At 39.5% G+C, this 19891-nt stretch overlaps 1 protein-coding gene across 1 annotated transcript; it reads right to left on the reverse strand.

The window, feature by feature from the left end:
- Nucleotides 1-2399: 2399 nt before the first annotated feature.
- On the reverse strand, nt 2400-19526 carry LOC139741413 (pre-mRNA-processing factor 19-like). The gene is made up of 11 exons (XM_071651999.1): nt 19505-19526; nt 11333-11482; nt 10586-10804; nt 9280-9431; nt 8415-8531; nt 7862-7937; nt 7240-7349; nt 6504-6729; nt 5808-6064; nt 5057-5162; nt 2400-2728 (listed from the first exon to the last, which is right to left on the reverse strand). The coding sequence occupies exons 1-11, from the start codon at nt 19521-19523 to the stop codon at nt 2631-2633; spliced, it is 1530 nt and encodes a 509-aa protein (XP_071508100.1). The 5' UTR covers nt 19524-19526; the 3' UTR covers nt 2400-2630.
- Between the last annotated feature and the right edge of the window lie 365 nt (nt 19527-19891).

Below are 19891 nucleotides of genomic sequence, written 5' to 3' on the forward strand. Positions count from 1 at the left end.
GGAAGGAGCATAATATGAAACATCGTGCTCACATTACAGAGTTTACAGAGTATACTTCAGTAACTGTTGAATTTCACATATTCCCCAATATGCATTTGGGACTAAGCCACTATTTGAGAGAAGTTTCTCTTCATTAATTTCTCAAATTTGCTGAGAGATTATGCTGCAATCACTTTAAAATGGATCCTGTCCAGTGTCATATACTTTTTCATTTTGTTTTGTCTTATATTGCTCTCATCATCTAGAATTATGATTTTCCAGTGTTCAGAAAAATAGGGTATGTACTTCAGTATATTAAAGCAAAACATCTTTCCGTTCATTTTGAACAGTCTCAGAACAATAATATCATGAGGTTCAATTGGATATATCCCCCTAATCTGGACTCTCCTGCCTAGCAAAGCTTCATGCGTCTCCCACTGATATACAGTCACCTTAGCTTCTACGAATTGAAGAAAGATAATATACTCATGTTTGCACATACTGGAATAGAGACATGTGTGCATGAGGGCATCTTCATTCATGCTTCCATAAACAAAGTGAACAGTTACAAAATGTATCATTCACAGCATATGCTGTAGATCAAGTAATGTGTTTGCGATGCTTTTTTTTACAAAGATTTACTTTACGACTCAGTAGAATACACATTTATATTTACATCGTTTTTTCTTTCTTTTCAAATGTACATGTACATAGTAATGCAACTTTTATGCAATATGCACTTATGAGTGAAACTATCTGCCTCACATTTTACATGTGGCATATTCTCCTGCTTTTTCGTCTGAAATTCCCAAAGACTGAAACTCGAGACAAAACCGTTGTTCTGTAAGTGATTTGATACCAAAACCTTGCACAGCAAAACCATCAACTTTTTAAAACTTTCCATTACCATGAAATCTATGTATATATGTAAAATCCATTCTGCGAGACCATTTTTGGCTTTAAAGCTCACCCACCACAATAGCAGGGACCGTCAGGACATCCTACAATGTTCGCTGCAAGTCAAGACTCCAGGGAATTCAACAATGCGATGGTTTGCTGTACAGTGTTTACTGAGTGAATGAGTTTATTGTTAAATATGTAGAAATGCATTACACGAAAGCAAGAACTAGTCTAAAGTATCTATAAACACGAGAAAACAAGGTTTTTCTTTTTCAAAAGAATCATTTCTAATGTCCGGCAAATGAATGGAGAATGCAATTAAATTCATTCAAAAGCTTATAACGTCATAAAAAACTGTGCCGCTCAAAGAAATGTACACATAGCTTTGCAAGTACATCACAGGCACACATTTGACATTATTTTATACAGTAGGCACTGCTAGTACTTCTCATGACTAAGATAAGTCTTTCATTTTCACACTTTGAAATAATTTTGTTTTCAAACGACAACAAAATAATGCTTGTTACATTCTACAAAATAATGCTTGTTACATTCTACAAAATAATGCATTTATCCTTTTGAATCTCCTAACACAATTTTAAAAAGTGTTGCCATCATATAACAGATTAAGTTTTGCTCCCTGCCACAGAATTTGGCTGTATTGGTTTTCATCCTGTCTCCTCTCTATCAAATGGAAATAAGAGTCCATTTTGGAGAAATCATTGCCACGAAACTGGTTCTTCAAAGGCAGGAAAGGGCAAGAAGAAGGAACGGAAGAAGAAAATTATCTTTTCCTTCTTGAAAATATAGCAACATATGAGGATTTAGTTTAGGAGACAGGGTTTCATATCATAGATATGCATAAAAGCACAAATTTGCACTGTTGTGCAACCGCCCGAGTAATTTTGATACAGCATCACAAACTTAGCAGAACAATGTATATTCGGATGTCATTACACATTTGCTTCCAAACTAGCCAAAAGAAAACCGATGACAAATAATGACTCTTGCAACACTCCTTGGCAGAGGCATAATGAAAATGAGAATCTTTTTACAACTTACTTACACATAATTTCAAAATCACTTCATTAATCTTGCAGCTCCAATATCAGTGTGTCTATAAATTGTTCATCTGTTGAATATTTCCAAGCTAAGGGTTTGAATCAGGAAAAATTGATGGAAAATCATACAGATAAACAGAGATGCACAAGACAGTAGTATCGTAAGTATGGAGAAAAACAAAATTGTCGTTACAACAAAACCCTAAAACAAAACAAAAAATCAACTACGAAGTAATCAGTAAGATTTGAAAATTAGTGAGCAATGACATAGAGGCTACATCAAAAACATGCCATGAAAGAGCTTCATGTGTCGACGGGAAGAAAACTCATCATTATAACATAATTATTAACACAAAAATCAAGACAAAGTAACCTGTAAGTTCTGGAAATGAAATAGGCATAAACACAAGGCTAAAGCACAAAATGTCATGACAGTGAATCAGATGTTGTGTAGCTATGGAGTACTCGCAATTCTTTAGAGGTGGGGGACTCACATGGATCCAATTACATAGGAGATAACTCTAAGTTTAAATCTACTGCAATATCACCAATCATAGCAACAGAAAGACAGCTACAGTAGATTGGCTCTTTATAGTTGCTGTCATGGTAATTATTTGGGTTATTCGTCTCTGTCGCATGGCCAAGAAATACCTGATGAAACTGACCATCGTTAAGAGGCGATGACCGTAGTTAGAGGCTGTAGAACTTCAGACTCCTGTCCATGCTGGCCGAAGCCAGGAACGATGCATGCTGACCGAACCTGACACCTGTTGTCATGGCAGTGTGATCTGGAAAATGAGCGCAAGAAAGATGGTTTGCCTTCAATATATCAATCTCTCTAAAACTTATCTCCACAAAACTCCACAGAATTGCCACAATTTTGCATCTTCAATACATATACGTTGGTTCTCACAGCTGTCCATCTATTCCGCATTTCCGAGTTGAGGGTGTGAAGGACAGTCATACGAATAAGCCAGTTTGGGGATCCAGTTTGCGCATGAGCAGAAAAAGGTCATTCACACTGAGGGACAGGTCAGTTTTTAAATTCACTGAGATAAGGCCAAAAAAAAAAAATTGTTGCATTGGCGTGACCCGCCCGACCCTAAAAATTCCACCGACCCCATGTTTTTTTATTATTTTTTTTTGCTATCGATATCAAATATCTTGTTGATTGCGATCGCGATCGCACAAACCCGGAAGTGGAAACGGCTCTGGGGATATCGGATGTACGAGGGAGAGATCTAGCGCCTCGCATAAGCCTTCCTTGATCAGTACGTCATCTGTGTCCAACACGGACACGTACTCTAACAAGATTTATTCAGTGTATACGTAGCATTCAGACTGCGATGTACTTGTATTGTGCACAGTTTTGCCATAGGTTTCTTGTGTGGAGAACTTACACGAATCTGTATATGTGGGACTGTAATAGAGATCGCCGTGTGCGATGAAAAGCTCGTACATATGGGTCAATTTGCATCTATCTTATCTAAGTCAAAATAGTAAAATATGAAGTGAAAACATTCAGGATAGGGATTTCAACATCTTTAAATTCTGTGAAGGGGTATAATTCCAGTAATATCGGCCTCATAAATGATTTGTAGAATAGATGAACACAGCACATTCGGTGCAGCAGTTGTAACTGTTTACTGAGCTGAGCACGAGTTTTACACGTAAAATGCAGGTAGCAAAAAAAAAAAAAAAAAAAAAAAAAAAAAAAAAATCCGCCCGACCGACCCTATTTGAAAATCTCATGTTACGCCAATGCAACAATTTTTTTTTTTTGGCCTAAGCATCTGTGATGCAATGATGTAATTATTCATGTAATCCTTATTAATGGTCCCTGCCAGTACATCCACCTGACAGCAAGTCTGGTATTTGGCAATGTGAACAGAAATCGTTAGTTAATGCATTCAATACAGCACAATGAAATGGATGCTTCCCAAATTGTTGATTGATGAACCATTCTGGTCACTTGATCTACACAGGTTCATTCTTTGTTTAAATAGGATACCCACAAATTGCTATGTTGGGCAAGCTGATGCATTATGTCGCTTTGAATCGAGAGAAGAGCCTAACCAACTGAGAAAATGAAAGGTCATTTGTACCCATGTGCACATGAGCTATCTCTCAAATGGCTTATAATTAGAACCTGCCACCTGTCTTCACAGTGGTATGATCTAGAAATGAGTGTAACACAGATGGCTCCCTCAGTGCCATATTTCCATTGGGCATAATACAACATGAGCATAAGTCTCAAGGATGATGACGTCTTACAGGAATGACTTACATATATCTGTGCTTGTTTGATATTAGTCACCCCAGCTGAATATTTAACTCCAGTTGTAATATGGATCAACATAGTAATCCCCCATTTGAGAGCATGTTTACTGTTAAAGGTACTGTTTACCATAGGGAGCAGTAATTTTAAAAATGTTCGATATATCACATTTGATGCATATGTGTAGGTCAGTTGTATCACAAATCATCCTACCATGTAAATATTTCGCAATAAAGCCTAAATATATATCACGATATCACTATTTTCCTCAATAAACCGTAACTATGGATGGTTTAGTCTAGAGACATTTTTTATAACTTTTGTTCAGACTTTGTATATTTAACAATACTTAACATTAATCATATGATTATACTGATCCAAATTTTTACATTCGTTGTTTCTATCCCTACCTCACATTTTAGAACTATTTTGAAGCACTAAAGGTGAGTTTTTGTTTTATCTGCAAATGGTAAATCATGCCTTTAATTCACTGCAAAACAATACTGGAAAGACAAAAATAAAAAGGAGCAAAAAATTGATACACTCATTTCTTGCAGAATGATTTCCTCCTTATAACCATATTTCATCTTTAACAATTCTAAATGTTTGGCAACACTGGATTACTTTCCCCTTTTTTCACATTTCTTTTTTTCACAAACTTTCTTGAACTCTGGCAATACAAGGGGACAAAAATATTGAACATTCCGGAAGAAACTGGTCTACATCTCCTGTCAGTGTGTCACTCGATAGCAAGAGAGAGAGAGACAAACAGATGGATGTATGACTAGACAGACACAAGGATCCTATCATTAGTATCGCAGACAAGAAGACAACTTACCAGTGAGAACAGCCAGTTCCTGCCACTGCTTGCAGAGGAACACCCTGGTGTCTGTCCCTGCTACAGCCAGGTAAGATCCACTCTGGTCAAAGGTCAGGGATTTGATCTAGTCGAGAAAGTGGGGAACAGATCAAAATTGTACTTTGTTGGCAAAAGTCATCGGCAATTATCTTCAGCTTGGAAGGATGATGAAATATAAAGAAGATGAAGAAGATTACTTTTTTTGTGTGTGTAATTCTGACTTTGGACCTCAAGCTGAGATTTTGTCAAGAAGGCACAAACTATCCTCTTGTATGACTGAAGAATGGGAAAAGAGGCAAATAATGAGTGCATAGAAATTTCTGTATAGCAAAACAGTCATCCCTTTTTCATTTGGCAACAGCTAGCAATAGTCAGGGGTGTGAGAGTATTTGCAGAAAAAGTCTGAAAACATCTGAAACTTATGAAAAAGAGTCTGTAGAGCCTTAAACAATGAACATTTCAAGGCATTTGAACTGCGAACAGTCTAAAAAGTGGGTTTTTTGGCAGAGTTAAAAAGTCTGGAATCAGACTAAACTCTGCACTCTCACAACTTTGAATAGTGTCCTATCATATGTATGAAAAGTACAAAGCACTTTTTCTTCTTCACTCATCCACATCGCATATAAACAAGTTATGCCTATCAGTCATGCCCACAAATAAAAAAAATGGTCATTGTAATCAAAAACACATCACAAATGATGATTGTTAGTGATCTAGGAGAGAAACATACCTCATAGTTGTCGTCAAGGGTGATATTCTTGAAATTCTTCAGCTTCCTCAGATCCCATAGTTTGACGATGGCGTCGTCGGCAGCCGTGGCCAGGTAGTAGCCGTTCTCCGAGAAGGCCAGGGCCGTGACCGGTCCCGAGTGACCGGGGAAGTTGGCCACATTGGTGCACTCCTTCAGATCCCAGATCTTGATGACACTGTCTGCCGTTCCCGTGCCAAAGATGAGACCATCAGGATGGAACTGGGCACAGGTCAAGGCTGGGAGTCACAGAGAACAAAGTGATTGCTACTTTAAAAGATATTCAAGCCATGGTATGATATGCAGCATTTCAAAATTATGTGTAAAACAATAATATTGGAACAACATTTTTCTCAGCACTTGCCTCAAATCCTCAACAACTCTGCAGGCAAGAAAATCTGCAGTCTACATCAATAAAACTTTCTCAGCCCATCTTGTACAAATAGCAAGTAGTAAAACAGGTTTTAAAACAGATTCTTTTAAATGACGTTTTCCTTACTCAATTTTCTTCTGTCAATTCATGCAGCCAAATTTTGAGATCTCTTCCCTCATCCTGGCTACGTTTATAGTTTGTAATTGTCCACACAATAAATCACCAACACCAACACATTACATGAAGGAAAAATCCCCTGATGAGATATTTCACTTAACCCATCTGGGACAACGAGGCAAACTCACCATGTCCGACAGAGTCATCTGAGACCTTGGTAAGGACGCGGCCTGTGGCGATGTCTGAGAAGGCCCAGTGGCGATCCTCCGAGCAGCTGAGCAGGAAGTCGCCAGTGGCGTGAAGACTCAGGCCGGTGACGGCGGCGTCGTGGGCACGCACGACCTGCGAGCAGGATGCGTTCTGGACGATCCAGATGCGGATGGTGGCATCGGGGGAGGAAGTGAAGACCACGTCCTGCGAGGAAAAGAAAGAATGGTGTAAAAAAATGTCATGTTCGATGACCACAGCAGCACACTTGACAGCAAGCATCGATCGAAGGTATTTGGATGCATCGATTCATCAATGGCTGTGGTGAAATATTTCTTTCGTTTTCATCTGACATGTACAGCAGTCTCGTTTTTGAAAGAATCCTAATCTAAATGACAATGTCACAGTTTGAAGGCATATGACTTTCAACAAACCATTTGCCCTCCTTTACCATTAGGAAACTTATATTCACATACAGTCATGTCTAGTGGTACCAACAGCAAAATGCAAAAAAATACAAAACAAAACAACTTTAGATCAACCTTCAGTACTTGTGTGACAACTGTGAGAGGCTATTTACTCATGCGCATGACAATACTGTAGTTAGTTTTAAATCATTTAAATCATATGCATTTTACTGCAAATATCAAAGCAAATAAGAGTAAGTTGTCAGTCATTGTCTGCTGTTGTACTTTCAGTGGAAGGGACCTCCCGTACCTCTGTGGGGTGGTATATGACATTGTTGACCTTCTTGGCGTGTCCTTTCAAGATGGCCGTCACCTGCTCCGTGTCCTTGTTGAACACCACTGCGTTCCTGTCAGCCCCACCTAAAAGAGAGAACAGGACAGTAAACTCGTATAGGGGTCAAGTGCTCTCTCTCTCCTGGGTAAACCTTCCATGATTTGGCATCCACATGCCATCCACATTCTTCGGTCTATAAGCATTGGGGGAGGGTAGACAGTGCGTCTTGCGATCAAAAGCATTCAGACTTTCACACAGACATCACTGCTAAATATCACTGATTTTTCAGCACGCACAGAAACAATTAGTTAATTTATCAGATGGTAGATACATAAAAACCCAAATAAAACTAATCACACAGAACTACACATTAATACAAATTACTTGCAGTGAGCTGTGTCTACTTTCATCTCAGTCTTGCGATATAGGGAACTTACACATAGTTGCCACAATATGGCTTCAGGTGTACATAATAATATATGAAAACTTGCTCTGGTGTAATATAATTAAAGACATCTCTGGAGTCTCGTATGGCTCAACATATCAACCCTTCTCACTTCCACGAGATAGAGTATCATCCGTTTCCATGGAGACCCACCTGTGAGGACCTTGGATGTATCTGATGCCTGGAGATCGAGAGCCAGGATACCAGGGATACTGGCGCTGTGCAGACCCTGTCCGGAGGATGTCATGAATATTCATTAAAACAGAATATCAGTTATTCTAATCACTGCTACAGCTACCTTCTGTTGTATTTTTTATACATTTTATGCATGTACATACATGTATCTTTTATACATTTTATATATGTACACTTGTATGTACAATGTATTTTGTATTGCAATATGGCTAAATAAACAATAATAATAATGATAATAATAATAACCACCATCATCATCATCATCATAATCTCTCAGACTCAGTGAATCATTTAATTCCGTAATTGTTTCATTTACCCTTGTGTATAAAACACTCTTGTCTTTTCCCCACTGAGAAACCTTTAATTGTATAAACGAAATGATATTAAATGATAAACTTGGTACTTACTGCCAAATAAAAAATAAAAAATTCTCTAAAACAAACATGGAAGAACTGTGAAAGATTAAAACCCAGCAAGCAGACAATGAGAGGTAGAGAGAGAGATGACTTACCGGGTGAGTAGCCCTTGGTCGGTAGTTCCTGATATCCTCTGAAGGGGCCAGTTCATCGGGAACCTTCTTGCCGCGTTTCTTACGCTCAGCAGTCAGCACGTTGGCACGTTCTTGCAGCTGCAAATAACATCAGTCATGATTTTGTTACACTCCAAATGGAATCCTACACAATACTGAACACACCTGGAGGCTCACATCTCAACAGATATTGAAAATAATCCAAAATGCACTATTCTGCACTGGCAAAGAAACTACTCAAACAACTTCAGATTTAGAAACAATTCCAAATCAGCATCAAGTCTATAACCACTGGATCCTGCATATCATATACCTTGTCACTCCTGAAAATTCTAATCAAACTCTGTTTGCTACTTATTGCAAACTGTTGTTAGCAGACACACAGACAAATGGATAGCAAAGGCAAAGGTAATAATCCCCTCGGCAGCGATAAGTACTTGTTCAAGTCAACCTCACATAAGTCGAATAATCATCTAAGTCGAAGGTCTTTTCAAGTCCTCTTCTCTTTATATTTCATTGATTTTAATCCCTCATAAGTCAAATTTCCACAAAGTCGAAGCTATTTCTCCAGTCCAAATAGATTTGACCTCGACAAGGTTGACTGTATATTGACCCTGATTCTCTCACAGAAGTAAAGAAAGTTGTTTCACATGCTTCGATTATGCTATCCAACAGAGAAATGGCACATAGGGAAAGCCTTCAGTTTCATTCATAAGACAGCATAATTTGACAGAGTATTTGAAATCAAGTTTTTTTTTTTTTTCGTTTGTTGTTGCTGCTGTTGTTTTCTAAAGGTTTCTTTGCTGGCAAGGGCTGGACAAGAAAGAGGTGCCAAGGATTGTCTTACCTTCTGGATGATATCATCTGTCATGCCCATTGGACCAGCTTCAGCAGCCTCCATAGGTTCTGGCACAGCGCTGGGCTGGGCAGACACCGCAGCAGGTATGGCTGCTCCCGGCACGATGCCTGGGGCGGCCTGGGGCTTCAGAGTCGCCAGGGCTGCAATGGGAAGATGGATAAGTCTTAATTCTTCTCTGCATCCAATTTCTTTTCTACCAGGTTGCATACAGGAAAACTTTTCAAGACATTTATTGTTGCAGTAAAATGACTTGCTGGACAATCTTCTAAGTTCATACAAGTGTATACTACTATAGATCAATATGAGTGCTAATGTTATGAATGTAATCAGATGCTGACATCATATATTTCTTGTATTCAAAACCAAAGGGCAATAATAATCACATCATCTATATAGGACGTTTTAGCGGCGCATTAAAAACGCGTATTGTAGTCCGCTCAATTTTTACCGTTCAATATCAGAGCATATTGAATGAAATGCATAGGCCAACGTATCAATTCTCCATAGGCTACCGTTGTTTCTTGCCCTTCAAGATCACACCATATTCATTTCTGTCTCGTCTTTTGCGCAAGCGCTTGCTGAATGCGCAAATGCTTGTTACTAGTGCGCGTAATTTTGTTACATTTCACAAGCGCGCAAATATCTTGCTAGTTGTTTGTTTCATATGCAGTTTTAGGGGCTTCCCCTTTTCAGCGCTGGGATGGGACTGCCGAGTCAACTTCAAAGACGAGTAGAAGCCGGATAATTTTGTGCAGTTTATGCTTGCTCTACTTGCTTGTATAGATGATAATAATTATATTGGATGGCCTTGATTCATGGAATACCAGGGAATATTGCACTCGTTAGCGTCAATATTGCACTCATCTTCAATTCGTGCAATATTGACCCTAACTCGTGCAATATTCCCTGGTATCCCATTCATAGCCATCCAATATAATATAAATATTACCGTACAACCAGATGCATTCGTAGCGCGAAACTTTTGCAAATTGGAGCCAACTGCCTTTTTTGTGTGGCATGAAACTTTCACAAATTGCAACTAGCATTCAATGCATTGTGTGGGCAAACACTTTCCCCGGTATCTCACGTTCATAAATTTTGGCTCCTCACAAAATTTACAAAAGTTTCATGCCTGCGACGATTTCTGGTTTTACAGTCAAACAGAGAAAGCAGTTTATGGCAGATACACTACAAATTACACAGATATCACGCCATCTTTACACATGCAAAGAAAGAGATGTATCTTTGAGGTAAATTATTGAACTTCTGTAAAGACAGCTTATGTTTTGCAAACCTTCACGGGCCGCTGTGACCTCCTTGGTAAGCCTGGCGATGACACGGCAGGCGGCGTCGTGCTGGTAGAGGGCGTGGGAGAGCTCCTGGCGGGCTGTCTGCAGCTGCTGGCGCAGGGTGAAGCTGTGCAGCATGCAGGCGTCCCACTCATCCTGGAGGAGCTTCAAGATGGCTGGGATGCTGGTAGCCGTGGGAGGGCGGGGCTTCACCAGCGGGTTCACTGCAGTGGTAAAAAATTGGCGAGTTCAATTCAATTTTGTCCACAGTAAAGGATATGCTTGTTTGTCTTTGTGGAAATTCAGTGACTCAAGTGGACAAATGCTACTGCAAAAATGGTACAGTCTGATTCATGTCAGTAAAACCTATAGCATATACCTATACAAGCAGTAACCAAACAAGAGCCTAGATTTTATATAAAAATTACAACAATTTTAGAAGTTTGTCATTAGGGTCATCACAATTTTCAGAACATTTTTCTGTTGTCTAAAAATTGAAGATTGTTTCTCTATCAACCAAGTTGGTTAGATGAGAAAATATTTAAATGTACCTGGACTTGAACAACTTTCATTTCAATAGGCATGTAAGGCATGTTGCAGGAGCTATCCAATTGAACAATCAATTACTTGAAAGCTATTTCATATTCCTCCGAAACTAGGAAAATCTCTATCATTAATGCCACGAATCTGTATTTATCGCTGCACAATGTCAGTCTACTGACGTGAGGCATTTAACACACATTTTTACTGACCTTTGACCTCGATGAGCTGCTCTTCTGACAGAGGCTGTCCGTTCACTGGGTCAGTACCATTTTCTGCTACGTATTTCTCAATGAGTCTCTTCTCGAAGACCCTGCCCGATGCTGGAGACACAACGGGTACATCTGGTACCTCATTGGAAACTGTGGGGGTGAAATCAAACATACATGTATCTCATGAGAAAAGTATTTACTGCCATGCAGCATTTTTATGTAAACACAGAAACCCTGAATTTGAATAAGAAAGACATCTGCAACTGCTTCCTAGTATTACATTACAAAGCAAGTCGGGGGTAGAACCCCAACGGCAAAGCACATGGGTTATGACCATGGTACAGATGTAAATTGGATGCTTATCAGTGAATAGAGATCTTTATAAATAGTATTAGAATTCACTTCCTCGGAAGAATTACAGGCAAACGTGATATACATGCTGTAACAAAGTGTAGTTCTGTAAATCAGCTTGTACAGTATTTTCCGCTTAATCAGGTAGTGTCAGGCAGAGCATTTCTTACCCAATTAAGTAGAGTACCCGATTAGTTGGACAGCATGTTTCTTTCATGTCATGAGCAATTCTATTGCTCTTCGTTGCAGAATTATGTAGCATTACATGCCATCATATTTGTATGATTTTAAGCCCACCTGACACTGTGCGATTTCTTGCGACACAATCTTGTATTGCGGAAGATTACCAAATGGCGCACAGTGTGAGGCGGTCTGCGACACAACAGCCTCTGATTTTCCAAAATCATAGCTACATTGTAGTACCGGTAACAATAATCTTGTAAATATTTTGATGTCTCCTTCACCCATCTGCCAATGCGTGCAAACCATCAGTCAGGCAAGGCATGTGTGTCTGTGCATGTAGTGGCTGCCTGCAAATTGGCAGCTGTGTAGACTGCAGGCAACAGACAAAGAAGGATCTGGAGAAGATTTTGTGGATTTTTTTTTTCAATCATTATCTCACAGAATAATTTTGCCGAGGACAGTGGAAATATGCCCTCTGCAATAGGTTACTTAGTGATCCCCTCCTTGAGATAAAATACAGTACAAGGTGTCCCTTTATTTCAAATCATATGAAGGCCAAAGGTTTCCCTGTGTTGAGTGCCAAGCAGAGCACCCTGTCCCTGAGCTCTTTACGCTGCATGTGGCAACGTGGGTAGGTAGGTGGAAGGGAATTCAGAGCAAACAGTGCAGCACAGCGCAGCATACGGTAAGAGTTTTCATAATAAATTTTATATATAAATACACACACACACACATGCACTGCATCCCAACATAAAATCGCACACACAAGCAAGTGGTACCGGAATACCCTATCATATCACACTAGACACTCTATAGACCCTGTGGTGTGGTGCCTGAAAAGTGATCAATTCTGTCTGGTACATAGCATAGTGGTAGAAATCTAACGTACTTGAATTCACATGCAGCAGTGCCCGAGTTGGGTAAAATCGCGTAGGTAGCGTTCTTCATTCAGCACTAGATGGCGCTCTCACGCATGTACATCGTTTTCTTCACACACAGTGTGCTCAGTTTCTGAGCCCATTCGCGACGATCGCTAGCTGTAGCAGTTATGACAGGAATGCATTGATATCATTCTTTTCAAAAGTAATTCGGCCATAGACTGCAAACAACATGTTCGAATCACAAACCTGAACTACTTTTGCCATCCTGTATGTGGGTTTGCGTCTGCTACCTACCGCGAGTAGCCCAAGGAGGACAATCTGTTCGGCATGCTAAGTCAAAATTTCGCACTTATTTGTCATGACCTTTGGTGTATTTTGTACTTAATCTACATTGCGCAAAATATGGCAGTATCGAAACTTCACTTTTTTCAAAATTGAAGTGTTTTCTGATTTTTTGAAAGGAAAATTTATCGAGCTCATGTTAGCTCATGTGGCAAGAACGGTACACGAAATGGACCTTGCAATGCCTGTTTCAGTGAAATTGGCTGGCCCGATCGGAGCCCGTGAAGAGCTTCGCGGTTGCTGCCGCGGAAGTCGCTATGGGTGTTGTGTGATTTACGACTGCCCGCAGACGCCGCGCACTGGCCCAGCTCTCTACTTACGATGATCGGCAAGTCGAAGCCGCTAAGGCGCTCACTACTATAATGGGAAAATCGTACACGCAAAAAGTTATTAAAATGCAAGATTTTTACAAGAAAACGAAAAAATCGGCTGATTTCAACACTTTTCATGTGTATATTACATATCAATCTACGGATAATTGATCTCATTTCATGGCTTGGTGTATATCTGATTTTTATATGAATTTAACTAACGTAGGCCTAACGAGTAACGTTAGACATTCAGTTTCAATTGATTGTGGGTCCCATTTTACAGTGCATCACACGCAGAAAATTCCCCGTAGACGGTAATAGAAAGATAGCCGGGTCGCTGATTGGCTGATCGCCCGATCGCCGGGCCGTCCGCTTCACGGCACTGCGTGGTGTGCGAGATCCTCTACTCCGTGTGGATCGGTGTGGTGTACACAATGCGCTGCGTGCTTGCCATCGTGTTATGTAGCGGCTATGGCGGCGAGCTCGACTGAAGAGCTCCCATCGGTACACAACAATACACAAACCACACAAAATGGCGACTAATTTGCATCGTGGTGTTGAGCTTCTTATGTGTGTCGCTCCACACCCGTACATGTCGCTACCATACAAATCGCATGTATTGATACACACACACTAACGAACACATCGAACTACTTCACAAATTCGTACCTAAAAATCATGTAAAAATATGACTTATCAAATTTCAAACGCAACGATAGCTTCACTGAATACATGGTTACACCAAAGGAGGAAAATATTTTGCCAAAAATCGAAGACTTGATATAAAAATGCCGAGTTGGTATCAAACTGTTCGGTTAATCGCGCTGGAAATCATCGCACACATTAACCCCGTCGCGGGGCGCTGTAACACAGTAACAGCGCCCCGAAGCAACCCATGCAATTTTAGGAAGCACTCAAATGCACTGCAACACATAAACAACTCACCGCTCAAAAGGACACTTGGATTCGCAACGAAAAGCCACATGATATAAAACCATTATTGTTGAATATTAGAGGCGACTATGTATTTCTCACCATTACCTCCGAAAACAAGATAAATAGTCATCTTTGAGACCGTCTACTCTAGATACCTGTCCGTTCGCCGGTTTGAACGTATCACGTAAATATACTGATCTGCGCATGCGCAAATGAATATTCATATTTTACGTCATCTGCCATATGTACAACAATGTTGCTCGTATTTGGTTCTCGGTCTCAGGACACCTGTTCGTACCAATACCATAGGTATCATGGAATTCAAAGATGCTCTAAGTGAAGTAGAGGAGGATGCAAAAAGAATTAAGTTCAAAGTGGAGCAAATAGAAATTATCGAGAACGCAGTGAAACAGAATGACACCTTCCTAATGTTGCCAACTGAGTTTGGCAAGAGTGCTTGCTTTGGTTTCATCACCAAATCTTGGAAGTTGGATAAAGCAGGGCTGCACACTAACCCATTTTTTTTTTTCTGCCGGTCCAACCTGTCTCTGTCGGATCAGTAAATATCCATTTTTCCTCCCCATTTTTGTACTGGTCGGAACAGAAAATTTACTGGTCAAGAACAACCTGAAAAAGCATTAACTGGCTTGCAAATTTATTTTCATGTTTTTGTCGACAATAATATTACCTCCCCCCATCCCCCCCAAAAAAAATACATTTTGCAAATAAATATTTTGTAAACTCAAGTGCCTTGTTTATGGATCATTTCCTTGAGAAGGAACAAAAAGGAATCATTTGTGGATTGATTTGTTGATACGAAAAGGAAGTAAAAAAAAAAGAAGAAGGGACTGAAATGCGGTTTTTAACTTTCCTCCGAAAATTTCTTCCCGTATCTTACAAGTATGCGTTCTTGAAAGTACACTGCAGGGTCGAATTTGTGATGCTTTGTATTCCTATCTCTTCTTCGTGTATAGAACCATTTTAAAAGAATTGAATGTTTGTGAATTAAAGTGTTAAATGATTATGAAAAAAATCAGATTGTATCAAATGCGTTTGTGACTTTTTGTCAACATCGGCGCACGTAGAGTAACACGCGTTACTTAAGTTGCTGCGCTTTTCACATTTTTGGTGCTCGGCTGGATTGTAATGACTGTATGAATTATTTTTGCTGTATAGTATTTTCTGATGCACGTGCCAGAAGGAGTTCTTTATTTTTCTCCCGATAATCTTTTTGCATTTGTGCATGCGCTCTTGAAAGGTATATACGGCAGCATACGGCATCAGGGTCGAATTCACGATCCTTTTTGCGCTTATTTCTACCTCAAATGTCAGCGGGATTGTGACGATTTCATGAACTTTACTTCGGATCACTGTTCGGATGTAATCTGTTGTGATGAACACACCAGAATGGTGTGACAATGCGCCCTTTATTTTGCTCCGATAATCTTTTCGCATTTCGTAAATGCGTCCTCTCGGATTAGAAGAAATGATACGGCCGAATTCATGAAACTTTTTGCACCTCTTGTTCTCCTCAAACTTCAACGGGATTGTGATAATTTCATGAATCATTTCGGCTGTAATTTTTATAATGCACGCGCCAAAAGAGGTTTAAAATGTGTCTTATTTTTCTCCCGAATTTGTGCATGCGGTATGCGTTTTTGAAAGATACACAGCATGCAGGGCCAAGTTCACGATCCTTTTTGCGCCTACTGTTTCCTCAAATTTCAACGGGATTGCCATGATTTCATGGATTATTATTCGGCTATAATCTTAATGATTCACGTGCCAAGAGGGGTTGAAAATGTGTTCTTTATTTTTCCCCGATAAAATCTTCGAATTTCGTAAATGCGTTCTTGAAAGATCATAACACGGCCGAATTCATGATCCTGTTTGCGCCTATCAATTTAATATCAGCGGGATTGTGACGATTTCATGAATTCCTACGGCTGTAATCTTTTACTTTGCACACACCAAAAGGGGTTGAAAATGTGTCCTTTTATACTTTTTACCGATAATCTCTCCCACATTTCGTAAATGCGCGTCCTCTCGGATTAGAAGGTATTCACGGCCGAATTTATGATTCGTTTTGCGCCTTTATTGTCTCCTCAAACTTAAACGGCATCGCGGTGATTTTATGAATTATTTCGGCACTAATCTTTTGTGATGCACACACCAGAAGGGTTGAAAAAACATTCTTTATTTTTCTCCCGAAAATCTCTTCGGAATTATTCATGCGTTTTTTGAAAGACAGTATTCAGGGCCGAATTCGATATCCTTCTTGCGCCTATCGTTTCCTCAAATTTCAACGGGATTGCCATGATTTGATATTCGGCTGTAATCTTTATGATGCACCGCCAGAAGGGGTTGAAAATGTGTCTTTTATTTTTCCCCCAATAATCTCTTCGCACTATTCGAATATCACGATTTTTTTGCGCCTATTTCTATACCTCAGATATCAGCAGGATTGCGATGATTTCGTGAATTCTTTCGGCTGTAATCTGTTGTGATGCACGCACAAGAAGGATTGAAAGTAGTTTTTTTTTCCCGATAATTTCTTCGCATTTGTGCATGCGTTTTTGATAACCAACATGGCATGCAGGACCGAATTCAAGATCCTTTTCGCGCCTACTGTTTCCGGAAATTTCAACGGGACTGCGATGATTTTATGATTTTTTTAAATTTTTTTTCTCGTCACATTTTGTGCATGCGTTCTTGAAAGGTACACAACAGGACAAATTTTGTTATCCCTTTTGTGCCTATCTTCATTATGAGACCATTCTGAAGGAATGAAATGAAAACAAAAGCAATCAGATCTTTATACTGCTGTAATTTTTTCAATTTTTCTAAAAATCTGCACAAGTAAACTCGTTCTAACATGTCATCTGCCACGCTGCTGCAAAGCCGGGATCGGATCATGGGTTAAAAAAAGGCATGAGTGAAATGACCACAGAAATGCGTGCGCCTCTACGAATACATACTCCTTGTCTGATGGCATGACCGCCGATCGCAAGCAAACGAACGATGTAAACGCGTTGGGGAATACCGGCATGCATTTCAGCAGTATTGTACATACACGTATGTATAAGGCTTAAAAGGGCATTGATCAAGCAAGACAACATCCAAAAAAAAAAAAAAAAAAAGCCATGGGGAGCAATGGAATACAATCCCAATGACCATGTGGATGGATCTGAAAGGGTTAATTTCTAGTTTTTCATTAACCAATCCATTATGCCTTTAAGATGAAAGCCAATCTAAAATTTTATCAATTTCACAATGATAAAAAAAAATCCAGCAGAACAGTGCAAAAATGATATAAAATCGGATAAAAAATAAGGAAGTTATGACATTTGAAATTTCAAAAATTTCAGAAGACACTTCTTGTCCCATTGCTATGAATGAATGAATGAATGAATGAATGAATGAAAATGAATGAATACTCAAGAGTCAATTTTTTTTATCTGTATGTCACAGTACATAGAAATTTAGCTTCCAATTCTTCCAACTTGTTACACACAATAATTATGAAACACACACGCACGCGGACACACACACACACATACACACAATCAAACAGAAAATGACAAGCCTGACAGAAAAAGAAAGACAGGAAGGATCTCCTCTCATACGATAGTAAGTCTTTGGAAACAAAAAAAAAAGGTCTCTCAATAAATAATCAAACAATGCTCAACTATTGGAAATAAACAAAACATGTATGTAACAGAAGTGTATTCAATTCAAATCACAGTAGAAAATAAAACATGAAGCAAAAATAAATATGAGTCCCCAAGAAGCAGAGCTTGTGAGTGGAGCCCATTGTGAATGTACAACATTAAAACTATAATGTACAGTGTGAAAGGAAACTTGATCTATAGATGAGACATCTGGGGCATTGCCTCTGCAGACTGGGGAAAAAAATTAAAAAACAAAACAAAAAATACTCTCTATCATGAAAATCACCTGTTATTTTCTTAATCCTTCACATCTCCAGATGTTCATTATGTGTGCACTTCCTTTATTGCAAATAAATAATGAACCACACATTCAAAATGTGCTTTAAAAACGAAATAAATAAGTGCCGGTAGGCCCGATAATAATCATCGCCCAGCATGCATTCTATTTGTTACGTCTCATGAATATTCATTTCAGTTCTCAGCGAGCCGTCCGTTTTTTTCCACACGCATACATTGCGCATTACAGTATGTGCTACGTTTTATCCATATTAGCGCATGCGCTGTGTAAGTCGTACTACAATACGAAATGCGGTAGGACTATAAAAACCTCGGATAAACTCTTTCACAGGGCTCTCAAAACAGATCATATTGTAAATCGACTTCGCCTGCCGTGATTGTAAGTATCTTATCTAAGAGTAAGGCTACTAATTTCAGTACAAAACCCTCTATTTTGGTCTCTGGTCACGTAAATGCTTAGCCATATCAGGTGCTTCCGTGACAGGTATAGGTTTGCTGTGCGACCCCTTTACGGTACGTATTTGTCCGTATGGGGTCGCTGCTGCGGTTACGCACACATATGTTATAACGTTGTGGGAAAATATGTAAATGATGGGGGTAAAGAGCCAATGATGATGCAGCTTTGGTGTAGCACCCGATTCATGAATGAAAAATGACGTCATGCTAACGCGAGCGAGGGCAGTAGCGAATCGCGCATGCGCGGCTTGCCTGTGCAATTGAATTGTTCTACGTGCATCACCGCATGATTGCCAAGCAGGATTTGAATGGGTCATCAGCATGATCAGCCCACTTCTGTTAAAAAAAGGGGAAAATGCACGGATCTCCACAGTCACAGACAGACCACAGCATGCACGGATCGCGAATCGACACTTCACTGCACAGAATAGCAGGTCTAGACTCTTACATTATGCGCAAACATCTCACTATCGGGCCATCCCATACGCATACCGAAAGCAAAATACCGTCACGTCTGGCGACATAAGACTGCACACATGGGACTGAGCGAAATGTCTACCACACCGTCAGAATAGATACAGGATAACATAATATTGGTGGCGATTTAGGTAATCCCAGTTGAAACTTTCGAAGCAAATGCTGTCAACAGGTAATTCAAACATCTCCATATCCTGCATATCACATCGGAGCATTGAAACCACGGAAAATATTAGAAAAATTACAGTGTTACTTTCAACTACTCACTTGAGCAAACGAGCGCCATGATGCCAACGTGATTTGATTGGGAAGCAAAGGAAAAAGCGAGGCGGCACTATCCAAACACTGACACTAGAGGGCTTATTTGGGTTAAAACATTGTCGAGGAAGTTGTCTTTTTCTTTCTTTCTTTATTTTTTTCTTCTTTTCTTCCTTCCTTTCTTTCCTTTTTTAACTTTCTTTCTTTCTTTCCTTCTTTTTTCTTCTTTTTTCTTTCCTTATTTATTTTTCTTTTTTTCTTCCCTTTTTTCTTTCCTTTTTTTTTCTTTTCTACTCTTGTTTCATGACATTCTTTTCTTTTTTCTTTTCTTTTCTTTTCTTTATTCAACCTGGAAATGTTTGAATTTGAAACTTTTTTCTCAGTTTTCATTCACTA

Source organism: Diadema antillarum, unplaced genomic scaffold, assembly GCF_040938485.1.
Source record: "Diadema antillarum isolate AM-2024a unplaced genomic scaffold, OU_Dant_1.0 seq00000927_RagTag, whole genome shotgun sequence".
NCBI lineage: Eukaryota > Metazoa > Echinodermata > Echinoidea > Diadematoida > Diadematidae > Diadema > Diadema antillarum.